General features: G+C 52.4%; 1 protein-coding gene across 2 annotated transcripts in view; it reads right to left on the reverse strand.

Moving 5' to 3' along the window:
• ACO2 (aconitase 2) overlaps nt 1-18873 on the reverse strand; it is a 56099-nt gene that overhangs the window by 4523 nt on the left and 32703 nt on the right. For both annotated transcript variants that reach the window (XM_077914353.1, XM_077914351.1), the window contains exons 2-12: nt 17647-17783; nt 12951-13209; nt 9765-9857; nt 6329-6487; nt 5957-6107; nt 4647-4751; nt 3594-3685; nt 2475-2580; nt 1151-1308; nt 872-945; nt 329-440 (exon numbers count right to left, since the gene is read on the reverse strand). In XM_077914353.1, coding sequence (XP_077770479.1) covers nt 329-440; nt 872-945; nt 1151-1308; nt 2475-2580; nt 3594-3685; nt 4647-4751; nt 5957-6107; nt 6329-6487; nt 9765-9857; nt 12951-13209; nt 17647-17783 — 1446 coding nt within the window. The remainder of the gene's footprint in view (nt 1-328; nt 441-871; nt 946-1150; nt 1309-2474; nt 2581-3593; nt 3686-4646; nt 4752-5956; nt 6108-6328; nt 6488-9764; nt 9858-12950; nt 13210-17646; nt 17784-18873) is intronic.

Genomic DNA, 18873 nt, shown 5'->3' on the forward strand with positions numbered 1-18873 from the left:
AGAGGAGGGGGACTTGGCCGAGCCCACAGGACTGGGTAGAGCCAGGGCTGCCATTTCTCCTAGGCAGTGATTTCAAGCTCCTGCTCGTGACCATAACTGCTGGGCCGGGAGGGGCCAGGCAGGGAGCACCGAGGAGGGGACACTTGAGGCCTGTGGCTCTCTGTTTGCACCCCGACGATCCCTTGCTCTGCGATGCCAACACTCCCTCAGCAGCCCTGTGGGGTCAGACGCCCTGCCCCAGCCTCTGTTCCCCCTCGCAGCACCCTGACCAGCCAGGGGCAGGGCCCCAGAGGCAGCCCCAGGCCACCGCCGGGCTGGGTAGTCTCACCTCTGGGGATGTAACGAAGGCGTGGGTCTCAGGGTTCGCATCATTGCGGCCTGTGAAGTTCCTGTTGTAGGAGGTGACGATTGTGTTCTTCTCCCCCTTCTTGGTGTCCTTTCTGCCAGGTCAGAGGAGACAGGGTTAAGCATGTCTGTCCTTGTCACCAGGCCCTTCCTGGTGGGGGGGATTGGAAAGAGCCTGAAGTGGCTGCCGCCTCCCAGGCCTCACGCAGGAGGGAGCCCGGGAGGTCCCAGAGCTTTGCCTGGACCACACGTAAGGAAGGTAGAGCCGAGACCAGGGCCCGAGTTTCCTGACTCGGGGCCACTGCCTCCGTTTAGGGGGCTCATTAGAGCCCCTGGCTGCATGTGACTCAGCCAGGTGGGCGCTCAGGCTGCGGGGCTCTTCCTCTTCCAGGCCTTCCTAGAGAAGTCTAGTGGGCGGCAACCCCTGAGGCTAGAGGCCTGGGTGGGCCAAGTCTCTTCCCTCCACCCCACGAACGCTTCCCCTCAATGTCTGGGGCTCTGTACCTATCAAAGGTGTGCCTCTCACCTGTCCCACTGGCCAATGCAGGGGCCACAGGCATTGGCCAGGACGACACCACCCACTTCCCTTAGGACCTGTGCCTGCGGAGAGAAGACGGGCAGGTCAGCGGCAGGCTGGCGTCTGACAGGACAGGGTCGGTCAGGAGCCTGAGTGGTGATGAGCTGTCCTGGATCCCTGAGGCTGCTGTGGGGTACCCGGCTGACAAGGCTGTGGCTTGTCCTGCCGGAAGCCACGTTGCTCAGCAGTCGGGAGGGGGAACTGGGGGCAGGGCGTGTGGGAACTCACGTAGCCATCCCGCTCGATGGTGGCCCGGATCTGCTCAGAGCCCGGTGTGATGGTGAATTGGGACTTGCACTTCAGTCCATGAGCCAGCGCCTGCTTGGCCACGGCTGCCGAGCGCCCCATGTCCTCGTAGCTGGAGTTGGTGCAGCTGCCGATCAGACCTGGTGCATTGTGGGTGGTGGGGCCAGGGGTCAGGAGCAGAGGTCTCCACCCGACCTCAACTATCCAGACCTGGTCAAGAGTTCACCAGCTGTGCCAGGCCTGGGGCTGTTCTTAGCGGAGACCTGCTGGAAGTGATCCAACCGTCTAACAATACAGGACAGGCTGTTCCGTGGCCCAGCCATTCAAGGGAAGACGGTGTGGCCAGTGAAACGACACGGACATGGAGTCAGAGGGCTCCCTCTAGAACACTAACAGTCACCATGGCTGGATCAGGGCCGTGAGGACATAGTAAGTCCCTTCTTTCATACTTCTGAGTATTCTCAGTTTTGATTGCTTTATAATTGGGGGGAACAAAGAATTCTTTTTTAAAAGCCTATGACAGTTATTGAAAAAGTCGACTGGATGACATCATATTGTTTATAGAACCTCAAGACAGTCTCACTCATCAGTTCAGCCATTTACTTCAAATTAAACCACCAATATTTTTTTTAAATTTACTTTAACTGCTAAGAGTGAACACATTACATGGCACTTGTTTTATGCCAGACACTCAGCAGAAAATTCTTTGCACGTGTTAACTCGCCACCCTTCCCAACAGTTACAGGTAAATACGACCTCACCCTCATCTTCCAGACAAGGAACCATGGCACAGGTAGGTGAATTAACTTGCTCAGGGTCACCCAGCTATGCGGTACCAGAGCCAGATTCAGAGGCCACCTGGCTTCATGGTCCGTGTTCTAGTCACACTGTACTGTGACAAGAGCAGGTGCCAATCAGGTCATATCGACATGCCAGTGTGTCTGTACATGTAAAGCATGTAAACGGAAATCAGGGAGCGGCGCTGGGATGATGAAATGTTTGTAAAACAAAAATATACACACGTCTGTATGCACAGACACGCAGGAAGAGTACACCTGCGGCAGCTCCTAGAGCTGGCTTCTGGTTGAGGGTTCAGATTAGGAGTTCTTAAAATTCATTTGTTTGTGAATATTCTCTACGATAAGCACGTATTTTTTTTTTTTTTTACCAAGAAAAGGTAATTTTTTTAAAAACCCATATAGAAGATATAAACAATTTCAGAAAATGCCCCAGAGTGAGCGGAGTGCAGGCAGGCAGGCCCCCTGGCCCTGTGGCCTGTTAAATTGACAGGGTGGAAGGTACTCACCCACTCGGATGTCCAGAGGCCATCCTTCCTTCTCTGCCACAGTGCCTACTTCTGCCACAGGGTGAGCCAGGTCAGGGGTGAAGGGCCCGTTAATGTGAGGCTTCAGCTGAAGAAATAGAAAGGGGAGAGAACAAATCGTCGAGTGTGGAAACCTGAGACTACTTCAGACGCTGCCTGGCTCCTACTCACCCAGGTCCAGGACCCAGGAGGCAGACTTCTAGCTCAAACCCAGGAAACACCTGAGCACTGGGTTCTGTATGTGCGCCAGCTCTGGGTCCCTGCGAGGCTCGTATTATCTCCATCGTGCAGATGATGGAGATGGCGTGCCTTGCTCAAGGTCACTCAAGGTCACGGGGTAGGAGATGGCAAAGGCACAGAATGAATGAAGGATGTCAGTGTCACAAATCTACTGTCTCCTACACTGAGATGCTCTGTAATCTCATGAGAAAAACGGACTTAAAGCCAGGTGCTTTCTCTGTCATGACACTTACCACTAAATGCAAAACATTTAGCAAAGCGCTTGCACACAGCTCTCGATACATGTGCCCAATTATTACTACGCATTCAAGTCCCACGGCCGCCTGAGATTTTACACACGAGAAAGTGAGGCCACAAAGGTTGAATAACTTGTTCAAGGTCATAGGCTCAAGTGGCAGGGTCGGGAATTAGGATTTGAACTCATGAAGACTGGCTTCTGGGCCTAAACCTTCAATTGTCTACTCGGCTGCTTCCAGTCCTCCAGCCAGCCTGTCTTTCCTCTGGCCTTCCAGATGCTCACTCTGCTCTGTAGGTCTCAGGGTGCCAAACCCTGCCCAGGCCTGGGAACCCTGGGCCTTGACCTCTGAACTGTGACAACAAAGCAAATTCCAGGGCAAAATCTTGGCTTCTGCTAAGGCTGAAGTGGAGGCAAACGGAGCCAGTTTCTGAATCACCAGCCGCCTCTCCTGCTGCCTCCCCCATCTGGCTGCAGTCTGATTTGGGCAGCAGTTTGCAGGGGCACTGGGGAACCAAAGGCCCACATACCCTGCTGGGTGTGCAGGCAGGGCCCAATAGGAGATCCCAGATGGGGCCTCAGCGCTGCACCACAGAAATTCCCAGGACCCCACTGCCTCCCCTTACCTCATTGAGGTTAATTTCAATCAGTTGGTCATAATGGCAGCCAGGGTCAGGTACCAAGTGATCCTTATATTCATCAGCTAGTTTGGCAATTTCTGAAACCAATGAGGGAGGGAGATTAAAGTATGGGGGACAGAAACTGGTCGCAAGACCAAATGACCCACCTACCCATCCATTTAAGCCAGTTCCCTGGCACCTGTTAAACTGGGCCATTGGCACTGAGCAAACAAAGCAACAATAAAAACAGCACAGAAAAAAAAAAAATAAAAAAAAAAATAAAAACAGCACAGGACAGTCCCTGCCCTCAAGGAGCACACAATCTAATGAAGGAGCTATGATGAGCTGGAATTAACAATATGATACAAGAGAGACACAGGAACATGTGGTCATAGAAGCAACAAGCGAGGTTCAAAGTCAGGGAAGGCTTCCTGGAGATGAAAAGCACTGAATTTTGAAGAAGGTACTTGATAACGCAAGAGAAGGACCGGACTGCCAGGTAGGCAGCGCTCGGAAGCAACCAGACAACCTCCCGCCTTGACCCCGGCTTCTGGTTCCACCAACGACCTTTGTTCACTTCCCTTCGGAGGCTCCAACGATCCCTCCCACAGGCCCTATTTCTTCCTCAAAGAGCTTCAAAGAAGCCAAGCTAGAATCTCAGGGAAATTGTGGGGGAGGCTGGGAAAGTGGTTCTGGTTCCAAATGTTTTCCTCCTACTGGGCAGGAATCATGAACCGTGTCATTTCCAGAGCTTCCTGTAGGGGGCACCCTGGGCTTGCTATCCTTTCGGGCGGAACTAAATTCCAATCCCGAGGCAGGGGTATCTCAAGCTTAAATGTCAGCCAGGCCCTTCGAGAAGCTGTTGCAGCCACAGACACCCTACTCAGAAACAAGAATGCACACACAACCTCCCATACCCCTTTGGGGGCTTCTCAGGGCCTCGGAAGCCAGTCTGGAAACACAAGATTAAAGACCCCTGCCCTGAAGGGAAAGCTTTAGCTCCAGGGTCTCCATGCAACACGACTGTTCTGCTCTCCAACCCTGGCCCTGCCGGCTCACCCTCCCGGCCAGTCTTGCTCAGGTACTTCTTCATCCTGTGGTTGTAGGGGAACACGGAAGTGGTGGCCCCGATTTCCGCGCCCATGTTGCAGATTGTCGCCATGCCTGTAGAGAAACGTAAGGCGGGTGGAGCAGCTGGGCATGGGTTCTATCCCCCCACCCCCACCCTGGATGCCTATACATCTTCACCCCAGGGAGCTGGTGTCATTCCTTCCCTCTGTCACATGGCCATCTAGTGGCAGCCGGCAAACTCGTCCCAGGGCCAGTTGACAGGAGAACACAAGGTTCAGCCCCTCCCAGCCAGGTTCAGTCCTGGCCTAGCTGTCCTGCCCGGCAGACCAGATGGTCACCACATACTGAAGGCTGGCCTGGCCAGGCTGCCCAGCTGTTACTGTGGCCATCTGCAGGTGAGTGAACTGGCTCAGAGGTCCAAGGTCCATGCCATAAAGCAAATGCAGGTGCTGCCTTTCAGGTCTAAGTCCACCCGCCTGGTGTCCAGGCCTGCCCTCCTTTCAGCCACACCTCGGTGCTATGGGGAAATGTTTCTGGGTCTCAGGTTTTCCAGCAGTAAACTGGAAGGACGTCCACTGTCTGGACCACAGAACCCCACACAGAAGTGTGAGGCTTACAGACGTCCTGATTGTACTGGGATATACTAGTCTCATAGGGTTGCTGAGACATGGGACTAGGATTGTTATCAATTTCCAAATGGCAGTAAGGGCTGCCCGTAAGACTGAGCCCCCATCTCTGGAGGGGTACGAGGGCCAGCTGAACAGGAGCCCTGTGGGGCTGCTGTGGAGCTGAGGCAGCCACCTGTGGAAGTCTAAGGCTTGTTCCAAGTCTCCCTGCACTCCTGAGGGCGAGGCACTGAAGCCAGGTCACCCGGAGTGATAAGTAGAAGGGACTGGCTCCTACTTGGTCTTGGAGCCTACTAGGTAGTAAGTCTAATTCAAGGGGAGATGAGTGAGGTTCCAGGAAGATGTGGAAATGGGACTGCTTTGTGAATGAAGCCCTGGCTCTTGACTCCTCATTCCCACCGCCACCTCTGTCCTCTCTGGGATTCCCTTTCTGGATCACCCAAGGGAGCCCAGTGCTAGGGCAGCTGAAGTTGGCACAGCCTCTAACTCTGCATGGCCACAGAGAAGGTACCTGCCCTCCCAGAGGAGGCCACCATCTCTTCCTCTGTTGAATGAGACTAGATAATCTCCCCCCTCCCTCTAGGTCCCCACTGGATGGATTCTCAGGGGAAGGCCATTCACTGCTTCCATGGCTTAACTACTGGCCCCATGTCACACGGCCGCCCTCCTCACCAGTGCAGGAGATGGAGTCAACACCAGGCCCGTGGTACTCCACGATGGCACCTGTGCCACCTTTCACTGTGAGGATGCCCGCCACCTTTAGGATCACGTCTTTGGGGGACGTCCAGCCGGAGAGTGAGCCCGTCAGCTTCACACCAATCACCTGAACAGGTGGAATAAGACAGCAATTATAGGTGCCACGGGCCATGCCCCAGCCAGGAGGCCAAAGGGTCTGGATGCTGGGATTCCCATCCCTGCCTGTCTCTCAGAGAGACCGGAGTCTGAAATATTCCCTCATCCCTCGGGGTCTCACAGGCTCCTATGCCTCCCCACCGACCACCTCTCTGCAGCCACCCCTGAAAGAGCCCTTCCCTACTTCTTCACCTTGGGGCACTTCAGCTCCCAGGGAATCCCGGCCATGACGTCCACTGCATCAGCACCTCCGACTCCAATGCAGATGCCCCCGAGGCCACCACCATTGGGGGTGTGGGAATCAGTGCCAATCAAAAGAACCCCAGGGTATGCATAGTTTTCCAGAATGATCTGAAAAAGAACCCAAGATCTTCAGCCTAAAAGCCCTTGTCAGAGAATGGAGATAGGGACCAAAGGGGGTCAGCAAAACTGCTCCCTGGACCATTCCCAGGCACCCCTCCAGGCCAGGGCCTCGAAAGTGTGGCAGGAGGAGATGGAGCCCGGGCTTCTGACCAGCCCCAACAGTCCCAGACTGTCTGAGGTGGGCTTGCAGGTGCCTCCAGGGTCCCAGTGTCTGTGTGCGGCGGGTACTAAGAACCACCCGCACCACCTTGACTGAGTCATGGTGAGAACCAGACAAGCAGGGATACAGGAACATGTCCTGTGACAAGTGTGGCTGCCAACAGGTACTCCTGACGATGCTCCCCACCCCATGTGGCCAACTGCCTAGGGCATGGGACATGCCTAACTGGGGTTCTCAAGGGGGATGGTTCCTTCAGGACCTGGCTCCAGGGTCCATAAGGAAGCACTGGGGACCCGACAGGAGCACAGGCCATGAGCTCTTCTGTTGCTGACCTGAAAGGAAGTGCAGACAATGCTTCCCCAAGCCCAGAGGCCTGGAAGTGGCTATGAGAACTGAAGGGACTTACTCACGTGGATGGTACCTTGCCTCCTCCTCCCCTTTCCTGTTTCATGGTGGCTCCTTCATCGTGGGCCCCCTTCCCAGCTTGGGAAGGTGCTGGAAGTGAGCATTTCCCCAAAACACTTGATTCCGGAGGTACAGCTACCTCAGTGCAGCCCTGCCCCTCCTTCAGGTGCCTGAGGCTGCAGGATGTTACCAGAAAAGCCCTGGCCAAGAGGCCCTGGGTCTGAGCCCCAGCCCTACTGCCTGCTAGCAGGTGGGGACCTCCAGCAAGCCACTTCACCTTCCAGGCCTGCTTCTTCATTGACAGAAGTAGCCAGTGCTGCTCACAGTGAAAATTCAATGAGATCATGTGTATTATGCTATAAAAGTGTCTGGGAGAGGCAATATTTCTATTTATTTTGTAGCACACGCTCAGATGTTGGGAAGGGCAAAGAAGGTCAGAGACGTGAAAGGCTCCATGATGGTGGGGGCCTGACTAAATGGTGGGCAGGCTCCATGGAATGTTACAGAAACCCCAGGCCCCAGTCCTGGGCTACACGTCTCCCAGCAGATGCAGCAAGGTGCAAGGGGTCTTGCCCTTCAGGAGTGTGGGCAGTTAGGAGGGCTGGTTCCTTCCCCAGGAGGAAGCTGGGGAAGGAGGCTGGGAGAAAAGGCTACCAGAGAGGAAATCCTGGACAGACAACGGTTAAGACGGGACACTGCTCAACTGTCTCATTTCTCTGGCCTCCTTGCCCCAGCCACAAACAAAAATGTAAAGCTAGTTAATGTAAGCTCCTCACGGTTCTGAAGTCTGATCCATGAAGACCAAACACACAGAATTCAGTGTGGTCTACACAGTGGGGACCACAAATATGGTTCATGTCCAAAAGGAAGGGTTAGTGCAGACCCGAGGACCGCAAGTGTCACAATGACGCTGGCTATGGCAGTGACCTCCGCGGGTCAGCTGGGTGTGGACGGGGAGGGGAGGAGAAGTTCACACAACACATGTACAGGGATGACTTATTCTGTACCTTCCTGGTCCCAGGCCCAGAGCTAGAGAGGAACAAACCAAGTGTGGTCTCTGTCCCCAGTGCACATGGTCTGCTGAAGCACTGGCACATACTGGGGTCATAATGTGAAGGGGTCCCCAGAGGATCACACACGAGGGCTCTAATACGGGCAAGAGGGAGGGCCGGGGGGCTTTACGGAGGTAATCAAAGGGCAGAAGTGTGGAGGAGGAAGGATATGCCAGGCCTGAGCAAAAGGGGTTAAGGTTTGGTTTGCACGTGGTGGGTGAAAGCTGCTGACGGTCTGACATCAAGGAGGAAAGAAAATCAAAGCTGTGAGATCACATGCTTCATGAGAATTTTCTTCTTAAAGGAAAAAATAGGGGTGCCTGGATGGCTCAGTCAGCTATGTGTCTGTCTTCAGCTCAGGTCATGATCTCAGGATCCTGGGATCGAGCCCCGCATTGGGCTCCACACTGTGTGAAGTCTGATTGAGACTCTTCTTCCGCCCCCTCACCCCCACCCCATGCTTCTCTGTCTCTAAGATAAATAAATAAGACCTTTTTTTTTTTTTAAATAAGACCTTTTAATACTAAAATTAAAAATTAAAAAATAGCAAAAATCTTAAAATAATAAATAAAATAAGGAACAAAATATATCAGGCTGTATGTACACTTAGCTGGTGGCCAGGGGCAGCTGTGAGCTGCCATCACTCATAGCCCTAAACTGTGGTCCAGGAGTTTCCAAAGGGCTTGTAATGGGGTAGAAAGGGGGACATTGGGATTGGGGTGCCCTTCACGATCAAAGTCCAAAGTTGGATCTACCTGACTGCCTAGCCCTGCTGCTGAGAGGCTTTCTACACCCTGCTGATGGATGTGCCCTGCCGTTCTCAGGCAGTCCCTTCCTGGCAAGGGCAACAGCTTGAAAGGGCAGAGCAGTGATCCGTGGGCTCTGGTTTCGGAGCGGGGCAGTGCTGGAGTCCATGCAGGGTCAGATTACAGCCTGACTCAGCTTGTCTTGAAGGAGGCCCGGGATGGAGATGGGGAGGAGGGTCACCTTGTAAAGGTGCAAAGAGGCAGGTCTTACACAGGGCGGATGGCAAATGGACACACGAACCAGTGCACACTCCACAAATCAGCCACCTTGGATGAAAACTAAGCACCTGTCTCCCTAGAAACACATGTACGTACAGAGACAAAATTGCCCATCAAAAGAAAATCCAGCCTTTGGAAGCCCCGGGAGAAAGTATGACCTAAGGTCCCTCCATCCTACAGAATAAGGGCCAGAAGGGGCCAAGAAGACCCCGAGGGGCACTCCGCTCCGAGGGAAAGTTCCCTGGTATGATGGGAGGCACGCCAGCAGCACACGGTGCAGAGCATTGGCTCTGGAGCCAGACTCCTGGCTGCAGATCCTGCCTCCACTGTCAGCCAGTTGTCCACAGGCAAGTGCATTAACTTCTTTGTGATAAAACCACCTACCTCACAGAGTTGTGGTGAACAAGAGTAAGTTATTATCTGTCGAGTGTCCGGCACACAGAACGTGTCCATCAACTGTTAGCTATCCATGTAATATGAACACTCGTGGAAAAAAGACAAAAAATAATACAACCCCCCTCCACGCTCCTGAGCCTCTGGCCTTCTGCTCCTGCAGGCCAGGAGATGCTCTCTGGTTCCCTAAGGGCCCTTCCCCCAGAAAGGCAAGCCAAACCCTGCTTTACCTGGTGAATGATTCCAGAGCCGGGCCTCCAGAAGCCCACACCATACTTGGCACCTGCGGTTGCCAGGAAATTATACACTTCCTGGTTTATGTCCTATCGAGATAAATCAATAACCAGAGCATTAGTAATACAGTTTGCATCTGGGATGACCCTTGCTCAGCCCACCCCTAGGACTCTGAAAATGCTGGGGCTGTGAAGACAGGTACTCTCCTGGAGGCCTTCTATAAATAATTCTAAAAGGGCTTGGACATTGGCGCAGTCTCAGCTGGCTGGCCTAGGGAGAAAGGCAAAGGAGCAGAGACAGAGCCTCAGTTCTGGGACACCTGGCCAGGGAATGGGTCTGGAACAAGTCCCTTCCCTACCCTGATCAGTTTCCTTATTTGTAGAAGGAACTCGGCTACATCATCTCTGGCACTCAAGTCCTCAGCCAAGGCCAGCAGCAAAGGGCACACCACCACAGGACCGTCTTGACTGGGGCATGGTGTTGGGGGAAGGGGTCAAAGGGAAGCAGTGACACCAAGTGGGCGCTCCAGTCCGACTGTAGCTCATGCAGGGTGCTATCTTTCCGCCCAAGTTTCGGATGCCTCAAGTGAGGCAATGTCAGTCACCCGGGCTGACATTTATTGAATGCTCACTGCACTAAGCATCCTCACAACCCATCCCACGAAAGAGGAAAGGCATTGTCATCAAGGCCATTTTGCAGATGCAAAAACAGAGGCTCAAAGGTGAAATAACTTGCTGGAGATCCCAGAATTAAATCCCAGGGTTTGAAACCAGGCCTTGCAGCCATATAACTCGAGAGCTACATTCTAATATAAAATAGCTACTTCCCTTATAATGAAGAGGACAGCTCAGAACACCAGTGGCTGGACGCTCGAGGTGCTCAACGCTTGGTAAAACGTTTGATGGGCCTCAAATGAAAGATTGTCAAATGGACCATGCTCTAAAATGCAGATTTCCCTGACTCCAGAGACAAAAGGAATGGGACCAGGGCAGACAGCACAGGGTCCCAAAGGAAGAAGCAGGCAGTGAGACCTGCTGGCCTCTGGGCACGGGAGATCCACACTCCAAGGCAGAGGGACTCACTGTCAGCTTCCTGGGCCCTCAATAAAACACCCTCAAGACCACGCTGTCTCCTTCATTTAAATTCCAGACCAACCATGGGTCCTTCTGAAGCCCACATGGTTCCCCCAGGCAAAAAAATAGTACATAAAAAACTTGGGCCCCCAGAGCAGTCTCTCTCCAATTAATAATTAATAAGACTGCCTTTTCATTCAAATCAGTCACTTATAACATTGGCACCAAGGGCAGGAGGCAGTGGTTGTGTGTCTGGGTGTGTGTTCTCATGTCTGTACAAGTGGTGGTGGAGGGGGACAGAACAGAGTGCCAGTCTTGGCCTGAACTCAGCCTAGAGCCTTCTCTGGCTGTGTGACTCTGGACAGGTCACTCTGCCTCTCTGGTTCCCAACCACAGGGACTCTACAAATATATGTAAATCTGACCATAACCCTCCTCTGCTTGAACCCTTCAGGACTCCTAGGATGGTGCCCATGGCCCTCAGGGCCTGCCTGTGCCTGTCCCTGCCCCCCTCATCCCACCCTCCCTGCCACAGGCCCCCTTTCAACTCCACAAATGCATCGAATTGCTTCCTGCCTTGGGGTCTTTATATACACTGTTCTGTCTAGAATATTCTTCCTCTAGTTAATATCAGCTTATCTGTCCCAGTTTCAGCTTACAGGTCTCATCAAGAATCTGTCCCTTCTCCCCAGAGCCTAAATTAGGCTTCTTTCTTATATCCTTATATTCACAGAGTCCTACGTCTTCCTTTCATAAGATATATACGAACTGGCAATTGTCTGTTTGTGGGATGGTTTAGTGTCTGTCTCCTTACTAGGTTCTGAGATGCATGAAGGCAGGGCCCCCCTGCCTTGTTCACACTGAATCCCCAGCATCTAGCACAGTGTCTAGCATGTAATTAGTGTTCAACAACACTGAAATCTTATGATTCTGTGAATCTCATCTCCAGAAGTAGATTCTGAATCCATAAAGTAAAGGGAGAGCCAGACCCTGAAAGCGGTGGCCCCACAGCAGGCAGTCATTCCCAGGGGTGGAGAGGACCCTGCTCCTGGCCATGCCCAGCTCCCAGCACCACAGGAGCCCCTGTAACATGACCACTTCCACTGCTGCTAACATGGAAACCTCTGGCCAGCAGGCTGGGGCTCTTTCAGCTGAATAGAAAAAGAGCTACTGGCAACCAGGACAGAGAGTGCTAGGCCAGGGTGGGAAGAGAGGGCTCGAGTGGGAAAGCTGTGTTTCCCATGGGTCTGAGAGGCTCTGCGAGCTCTGCTGACCCTGGGAGCTGGAGCACTTTCAATTGCAGCCCTGCCAGCATTCAGCTCCTGCCAACGGCCCCCTGACAGGGGTGCCCACTTCCACTGCAGGGGATGGAAAGGGTGGAGGTCCAGAGCTGGCAGGGATCTGCTGTGGTCAAGAGCAGGCACACACAAAGGTACCACAAGCAGAGCCTGGGGGAAGAAGCAGTAATTTTATTTCATAAGGCAGGCTGGGAGGAATTCAAGGGAAAGAACGACTCATTGTGGCATACAGGCCCTTCTAGCTCATTAAGCAAACCCCCAAAAGAAAGGCCCCAGAGGAGGCCAATCAGTAAGAGAGAGCACTCAAGACAGGGCGCTGGCCCTAATCACGTCCCTATGCCACTGTGGGACCTCCTGCTCAGGGCCTTGGCCACCTCCCCAGCCGGGTCCTCGGGGCTTGGCCAAGAGCATGAGTGTGTGCACATGTGATGCTGGCAGAAGGGGAAATCTAAGCTACCCCTTCCAGAGCAGCCGCCAATATGTATCAGAACCAGACATCTGTACCATTTCTTCTAACAGAACAGAAAAATGACCATAAAAACTGCCTTTCATGTGGTAAGATTAAGGATGATGGGTAGGGGTTGTTTGTTTGTTTGTTTTTGGTTTTTTGGGGTTTTTTTAGGCTTTCTCTGTATTTTCTAACATCTTCACCATAAGCAAATGGTATTTTCTGAGTTAGGAAAGAACAACAATGTTCAAAACAAGACTAAACCAAAGAGCCTATAAGAACTAGGAGGTGATACCCTAGCTCAAGAACCCTGCTTCTCATCCCATGTCACCTCCACTGCCGCCCGATGCCACCCTCAGCTCACCTTGGCCCGGCGCAGGTCTTTCTCACCCCCGAGCTGGGCCTCGATCAGATGGTCACAGTGGATGGTGGACGGCACAGCCACCTTAGGCAGCCCACTGCTGATGAACTGCAGCATGGCCATCTGGGCCGTGGCATCCTGCATGGCCACGCGGTCCGGCCGCAGCCGCAGGTACGTCTTGCCCCGCTCGATATCCTGTTTGGCTGGGTCATCCAGGTGTCCATATACAATCTTCTCTGAGAGAGTCAGAGGCCGATTCAATCTGGGGGAAGAGGGAGAAGTGCTGGCTGTACAATCCCCTGCCTGCCCACAGCCACTCCCTCTGTCCCACTGTAACCCTGACAGCGGGCAGGGACAGGGGACTCTGCATTCCATGAGGGTGGGCACAAATCAGTCTTGCTCACTACAATCTTCCTAGCACACAGCACTCACTAGGTGCTTTAAAATTACCTGAAAAATAAGTGACAACACCACAAGAGGTGAGCCGGGTGGTTGTTTTTTTATAAAGGCCATCTGTTTTTCCAGCGTGCTGATTGCTATTATCTGAGGGGTACCTATTACACATACATCTCACTATTTAATCCTCCTTGCTATTTAAACAAATAAGCAAGAGGGAAGGGAGGCTCAGCAGAATGGTGGTAATAGCTCAATAGCTCAATAGCTCACAGCGAGAGTCTTGCTTTGGATCCTCGAATTCTCTCTGTCCACGGCCCCCTGCCCTGTGCCCTCAGCCTCAGTGAGACGCAGAGGATCCCTCCAGCATGCCTCTTGCCCAGCATGCCCCACCTGCCACCCACAACCCTCTGCTGCTTACACTATTGTGCTAAAGCCTTTCCCATTAGCCCCATTTGCTCTCACCCTGTTCAGATAGGCATGGCTATCAGCTCCAAGAATAGAAACCCAGTCATCTCCTTGAGCCCCTCTTTCTGACCCCTCTCCCTGCAGGTCCCACCCTTTCCTTCCTCATCACGGCCAAAGGGGCAGTCTAAACCCGGCTCCTGGGGAGGTGCAGCCCCTACCAGGCCTTAGGTGGCCTCCCACCAGCCACCTCCCAGGTGATACAGGTCAACTCTCAACTACCCACCTCGAGGCTCCCTATGGCCACCACAGCAGCCCTGGCTGGACCTCACACTCTGCCTCCCCAACCTGAGGCCTCCTGGGAAGGGGTGCAGCTCACTCACACCCAACAAGCCAGGAAAGAAAAAAAAGTATCAAACTAAGGAGTCAGAGGTGCTGGGTTTAGACCTGACCCTATTACTAAACCTAGTGTGTAACCAGACAAGCCACTGCTCGCTCTTCTCGGGGAGCTCCCCACCCCATCTCTGAAGTCCAGCACTTGGAGTGTAATGAGAGACAGCTGGCCCTTATATGGCACTTGTTTTTAAACAGCTTTACTGAGGTGTCATTGGCATGCCATAAACCACATATTTAAAGTATACAATCCGCCAGGCTTGATGTATGTATACATCTGTGAACTTACCACTGCAATCAAGATAATGAACGCATCCATCAGCCCCAAAAGTTTTCCTGTGCCCTTCTGTCATCCCTCTCTCCTGCCCCCATCCCTGGAGCAACCAGTGCCCTGCCTTCTGTCACTACAGATTCATCTGCTCACAACATGTCCTTTTAGCTCAGCTCAGCTCTAAGAGCTCTACTGTAGGTGAGTCACCGTATCCTCATGACACAGATGAGGAGACTGAAGCATAGGGAGCTGAAGGAACCCGCCCCGGGTCACAAGCTAGTGAGATAGTGAGACGCAGAGCCAGGACGCAAGGAGCCAGCCATGCAGTGTGGCTCAGCTGGCCATGTCTTTCCACTGCCGTCCCTCTAACACCTGGAAACCAGAACAGGGCCCAGGCTCTGGGATGTGTCCTACAACTCTCATTCTTAGTGCCGTCACCACTAGGACTCTGCTGGAAAAGCAGAGAAGCTTCCTTCCAATAGCCTGGTTCCAGTCCTCACTCCCAGTTACCTAATCCCGAATGCAAGAGTTGCCTAAGGAGCTGGCTCTGGGCAACAGCAGAGCAACCAGCAATTCTGAAAATCTCTACAGTTCTGCTGTCATGAGAACCTTAAATAAAAATAGCACTGGCCTGAGGTACAGCCTGCCCCCTTTTGTGGCAGCATCTCCAACGCCGGCGTATGGGCAGTGACTCACTGCCCAGAGCACAGCCCCTCTTTCTGGCCCCCAAGGGAGACAAAAAATAGCACATGGGCCTTAAAACCAAAGACCTTGACAGCAAATGCCTGAAGTTGTACAAAAAAGCCCGACGATGACAAAAGCCTAAGGCCGGGTTCATTGCCACATTTCCTTAAGGATCAACTAGGGATAGCAAAATGGGTCTCCCATGTCCATCTGTCCCTGTACTTTACTGGGTGACAGAGACTCAGTTTCCCAAGAACAGAACAAGGGCCCCTTCTGTCACGAACACAGGGTAGAGGAAGAGTCCCTCTGGAAGTCCACTGGCTTTTATTTTATTTTTTTCTTTAAGATTTTATTTATTTGAGGGACGCCTCGGTGGCTCAGTGGTTGATCCCGGAGTTCAGGATCGAGTCCTGCACTGAGCTCCCTGCATGGAGCCTGCTTCTCCAGTCTCTGCCTCTCTCTCTGCCTGTGTCTCTCATGAATAAATAAATAAAATCTTTTTTAAAAAAGAAAGATTTTATTTATTTGAGAGACAGACAGAACAAGTGATGGGGAGGGTCAGAGGGAGAGAGAAGCGGTCTCCCCACTGAGCCACACAGGCGCCTCTATCCCCTGGCCTTCTGAAACGTTCTTACATTTTCATCCACTAATCTTTGTTTTGAACAGTCTCACTTCTAACAGGCTCCCAGGGTGGTGGTGCTGCTGACTCACAGACCACACTTTGAGGAGTAAGGCCTACACCAACTGAATCAGAATTGGGGCCCAGGTGCTGGTAGTTTTAAAAGTTTCCGAGGTGGGGCACCTGGCTGGCTCAATTGGTGGAGCATGTGACTCTTGATCTCTGGGTTGTGAGCACAAGCCCCATGCTGGGTGGAGAGATTACTTTAAAATAAAATCTTTTAGGGGCGCCTGAGTGGCTCAGTCCATAAGGTATCTGACCCTCGGTTTCGGCTCAGGTCATGATCTCGGGGTCTTGAGATCCAATCACAGGTCAGGCTCCCAGCTCAGAGCGGAATCTGCTTGAGATTTTTCCCTCTTGGCTTCTCCCCTCACTCTCTCTCTCTAAAAATAAATTAAAAAAAAAAAAAAAACTTAAATATTTTAAAAATAGATGAATAAATGCTTCCAAGGTGATTCTAATGTGCAGCCTAGACAAAACCCACAAGAATGCTAGAACAACCACTGGGGAGCAATGGAACCAGACAGACCTGGCTTGAGTTTAGGTCCAACCACTCAACAGATAGATGAGGGATCCCTGGGTGGCGCAGCGGTTTAGCGCCTGCCTTTGGCCCAGGGCGCGATCCTGGAGACCCGGGATCGAATCCCACATCGGGCTCCCGGTGCATGGAGCCTGCTTCTCTCTCTCTCTCTCTCTCTCTCTCTCTCTATCATAAATTAAAAAAAAAAAATCAATAGATAGATGACCTCAGACCGGGTATTTCCCTAATCTGACACCCGATTTCCTTATCTGCAAAATAGGGAGGCAGACATAATAACAACCTCTAGGGATTATTGAGAAGAAAAGAAATGCATGTGAAGTACCTAGAACAAACTGGACACTCAGGCAGCTACTACTCTTACAGCCCTCCTTGATGAACATTACTCAGTTCTTACTATAATTAGGCGATGTCAGGCTGGAGGCTGCTGGAGATACAGATTATGATAGTCTCTCCCCTCAAAACCCAAGGAGGATACCAGTAAACCAAGTGGCAGGGGAGAGGGAGTGTGGGGTGGTGACTAGAGCATTGGACAAGAGCAGGGAGCTAAGGTCCCACCACTTGCCCACTGTGTAGCCTTGGACAAGCTGCTTCTCCACCCGAGCCTCGGCTTCAAATGGGCATACTCATGTTTATTCTCTCTCACTCCCAGGGTCACGGTCACCTGGTGGGCAAGCACCCAGTCCTCTCTATAGTTGTTCAAAAGCCGGGGGGCAATGCTGCTTGCTATGTGCTACCAGCCCCCACACGTCATCCTCCTGTAGCATCGTATCCATTCTTCTGGTGCCAGCATCTAGCCTAGGACCTGGCACACGCAAGAGAAATGCAAAAACAGCTGCCATTTTACCAAACGAGGAAAGGGAGGCCCGGAAAAAAAAAGATATTCTCAAGATCCCACCTGAGCTCTCTTCCGGGTCTGAAGCCTGAGCTCTCCTCTAGGCCAACACACTGAAGAGGAAATACAGACAGTTCTCTAGCCTTTGGGCCTGGTGGATCCCAGGGGGCTGGCTTAGGGCCAGTAGTCTGTGCTGGAAAGTGCTGGAAAGGGCTGTTGGGAGGACCAAGTCACAGCACCAAAGAGTGTCTGAGACCTTCCCTATTGCCCAAATCACCAGGCTACTTGACAAGAGATTCTTTCTTAGCAGAGAAGGCCAAGGCCCATCACCAATCTGCAATGTCGTTCCTCGGCAGGGAACTTCGTACCCTAAAGGCCGTGATCCTACTGCCATCAACAGTCTTCCTTTACCAAGCACCTCCCGTGCTGACTGAAAAGGGCAGGAAGCAGAAGCAGCACACTGTGGCAGTCCCTACAGTGCCCCCCGCCCCTCAGCCTTACCGTTTGCGAACAATGTCAATGTTCTTCTCTAGCAGGTCATAGCGGATGTATTCGTGAGGCTCAAAGTGGCTCATGGCCACCTTGGCCCGTTGGCACAAAACTGAGGCCACATGGTACTGCCGCACACCCAGGGCTTTCTGCAAGAAGAAAGACAACAGCTACTGTCAACAGAGTATTTAGGGTGGTCCCCCCCTGGAAGTGTGGTGGAAAAAAAATGAGGAAGTAGGGCAGCCCCGGTGGCGCAGCGGCTTAGCGCTGCCTGCAGCCTGAGGTGTGATCCTGGACACCCGGGATCGAGTCCCATGTCGGGCTCCCTGCATGAAGCCTGCTTCTCCCTTTGCCTGTGTCTCTGCCTCTCTTTCTCTCTGTGTCTCTCATGAATAAATAAATAAAATCTTTAAAAAAAAAATGAGGAAGTATCGAGAACTCCCGGGTGACTGCAGCTTCTGTGTCCTCTTCTAAGGCAGGGGATGATCCAGTAGCCACAGGAACGGTCCCCGTGGCAGGAGGAAGTGCAAGGGATTTGCAGTCAGAATTGCTGGAATCAAAGTCAAGTTCTATCAACTTAGAAAAATCCTCCATCATCTCAGCCCCAGAGGAGATGGGCAGTGGGCTACCACCGGCCACAGTGATCACACCGGGTTATCAGGATGGTTAAATATCAACATATGGGATAGTCCTCACGAGGCTGTAAAGCACTAACCAAATCCTAGCTGTCATTCTATCTATGCAATATGTTCCTTGAGGGTTAGAATCAAGCCTTCTGGGATCCCTGGGTGGCGCAGCGGTTTGGTGCCTGCCTCTGGCCCAGGGCGCGATCCTGGAGACCCGGGATCGAATCCCACGTTGGGCTCCCGGTGCATGGTGCCTGCTTCTCCTCTGCCTATGTCTCTGCCTCTCTCTCTCTCTCTCTCTCTGACTATCATAAATAAATTAAAAAAAAAAAAAAGAAAAAAAAGAATCAAGCCTTCTTTGTCTTACTCATTTCTGTATCTGGACTCCTGGGACATAGCAGACTTAATAAATAATTACTGAATGAATGGAAAAATGAGGAAAACCCTGTGCATGAGCTCTGATATCTCCCCCCCACACACACACCTTTCTAAAAAGATTTTATTTATCTATTCATGTGAGAGAGAGAGAGAAAGAGAGAGAGAGGCAGAGGCACAGGCAGAGGGAAGAAGCAGACTCCCCACAGGGAGCCCAATGTAGGACTTGATCCCAGGG

Source organism: Canis aureus, chromosome 11 (genome assembly GCF_053574225.1).
Source record: "Canis aureus isolate CA01 chromosome 11, VMU_Caureus_v.1.0, whole genome shotgun sequence".
Lineage (NCBI taxonomy): Eukaryota > Metazoa > Chordata > Mammalia > Carnivora > Canidae > Canis > Canis aureus.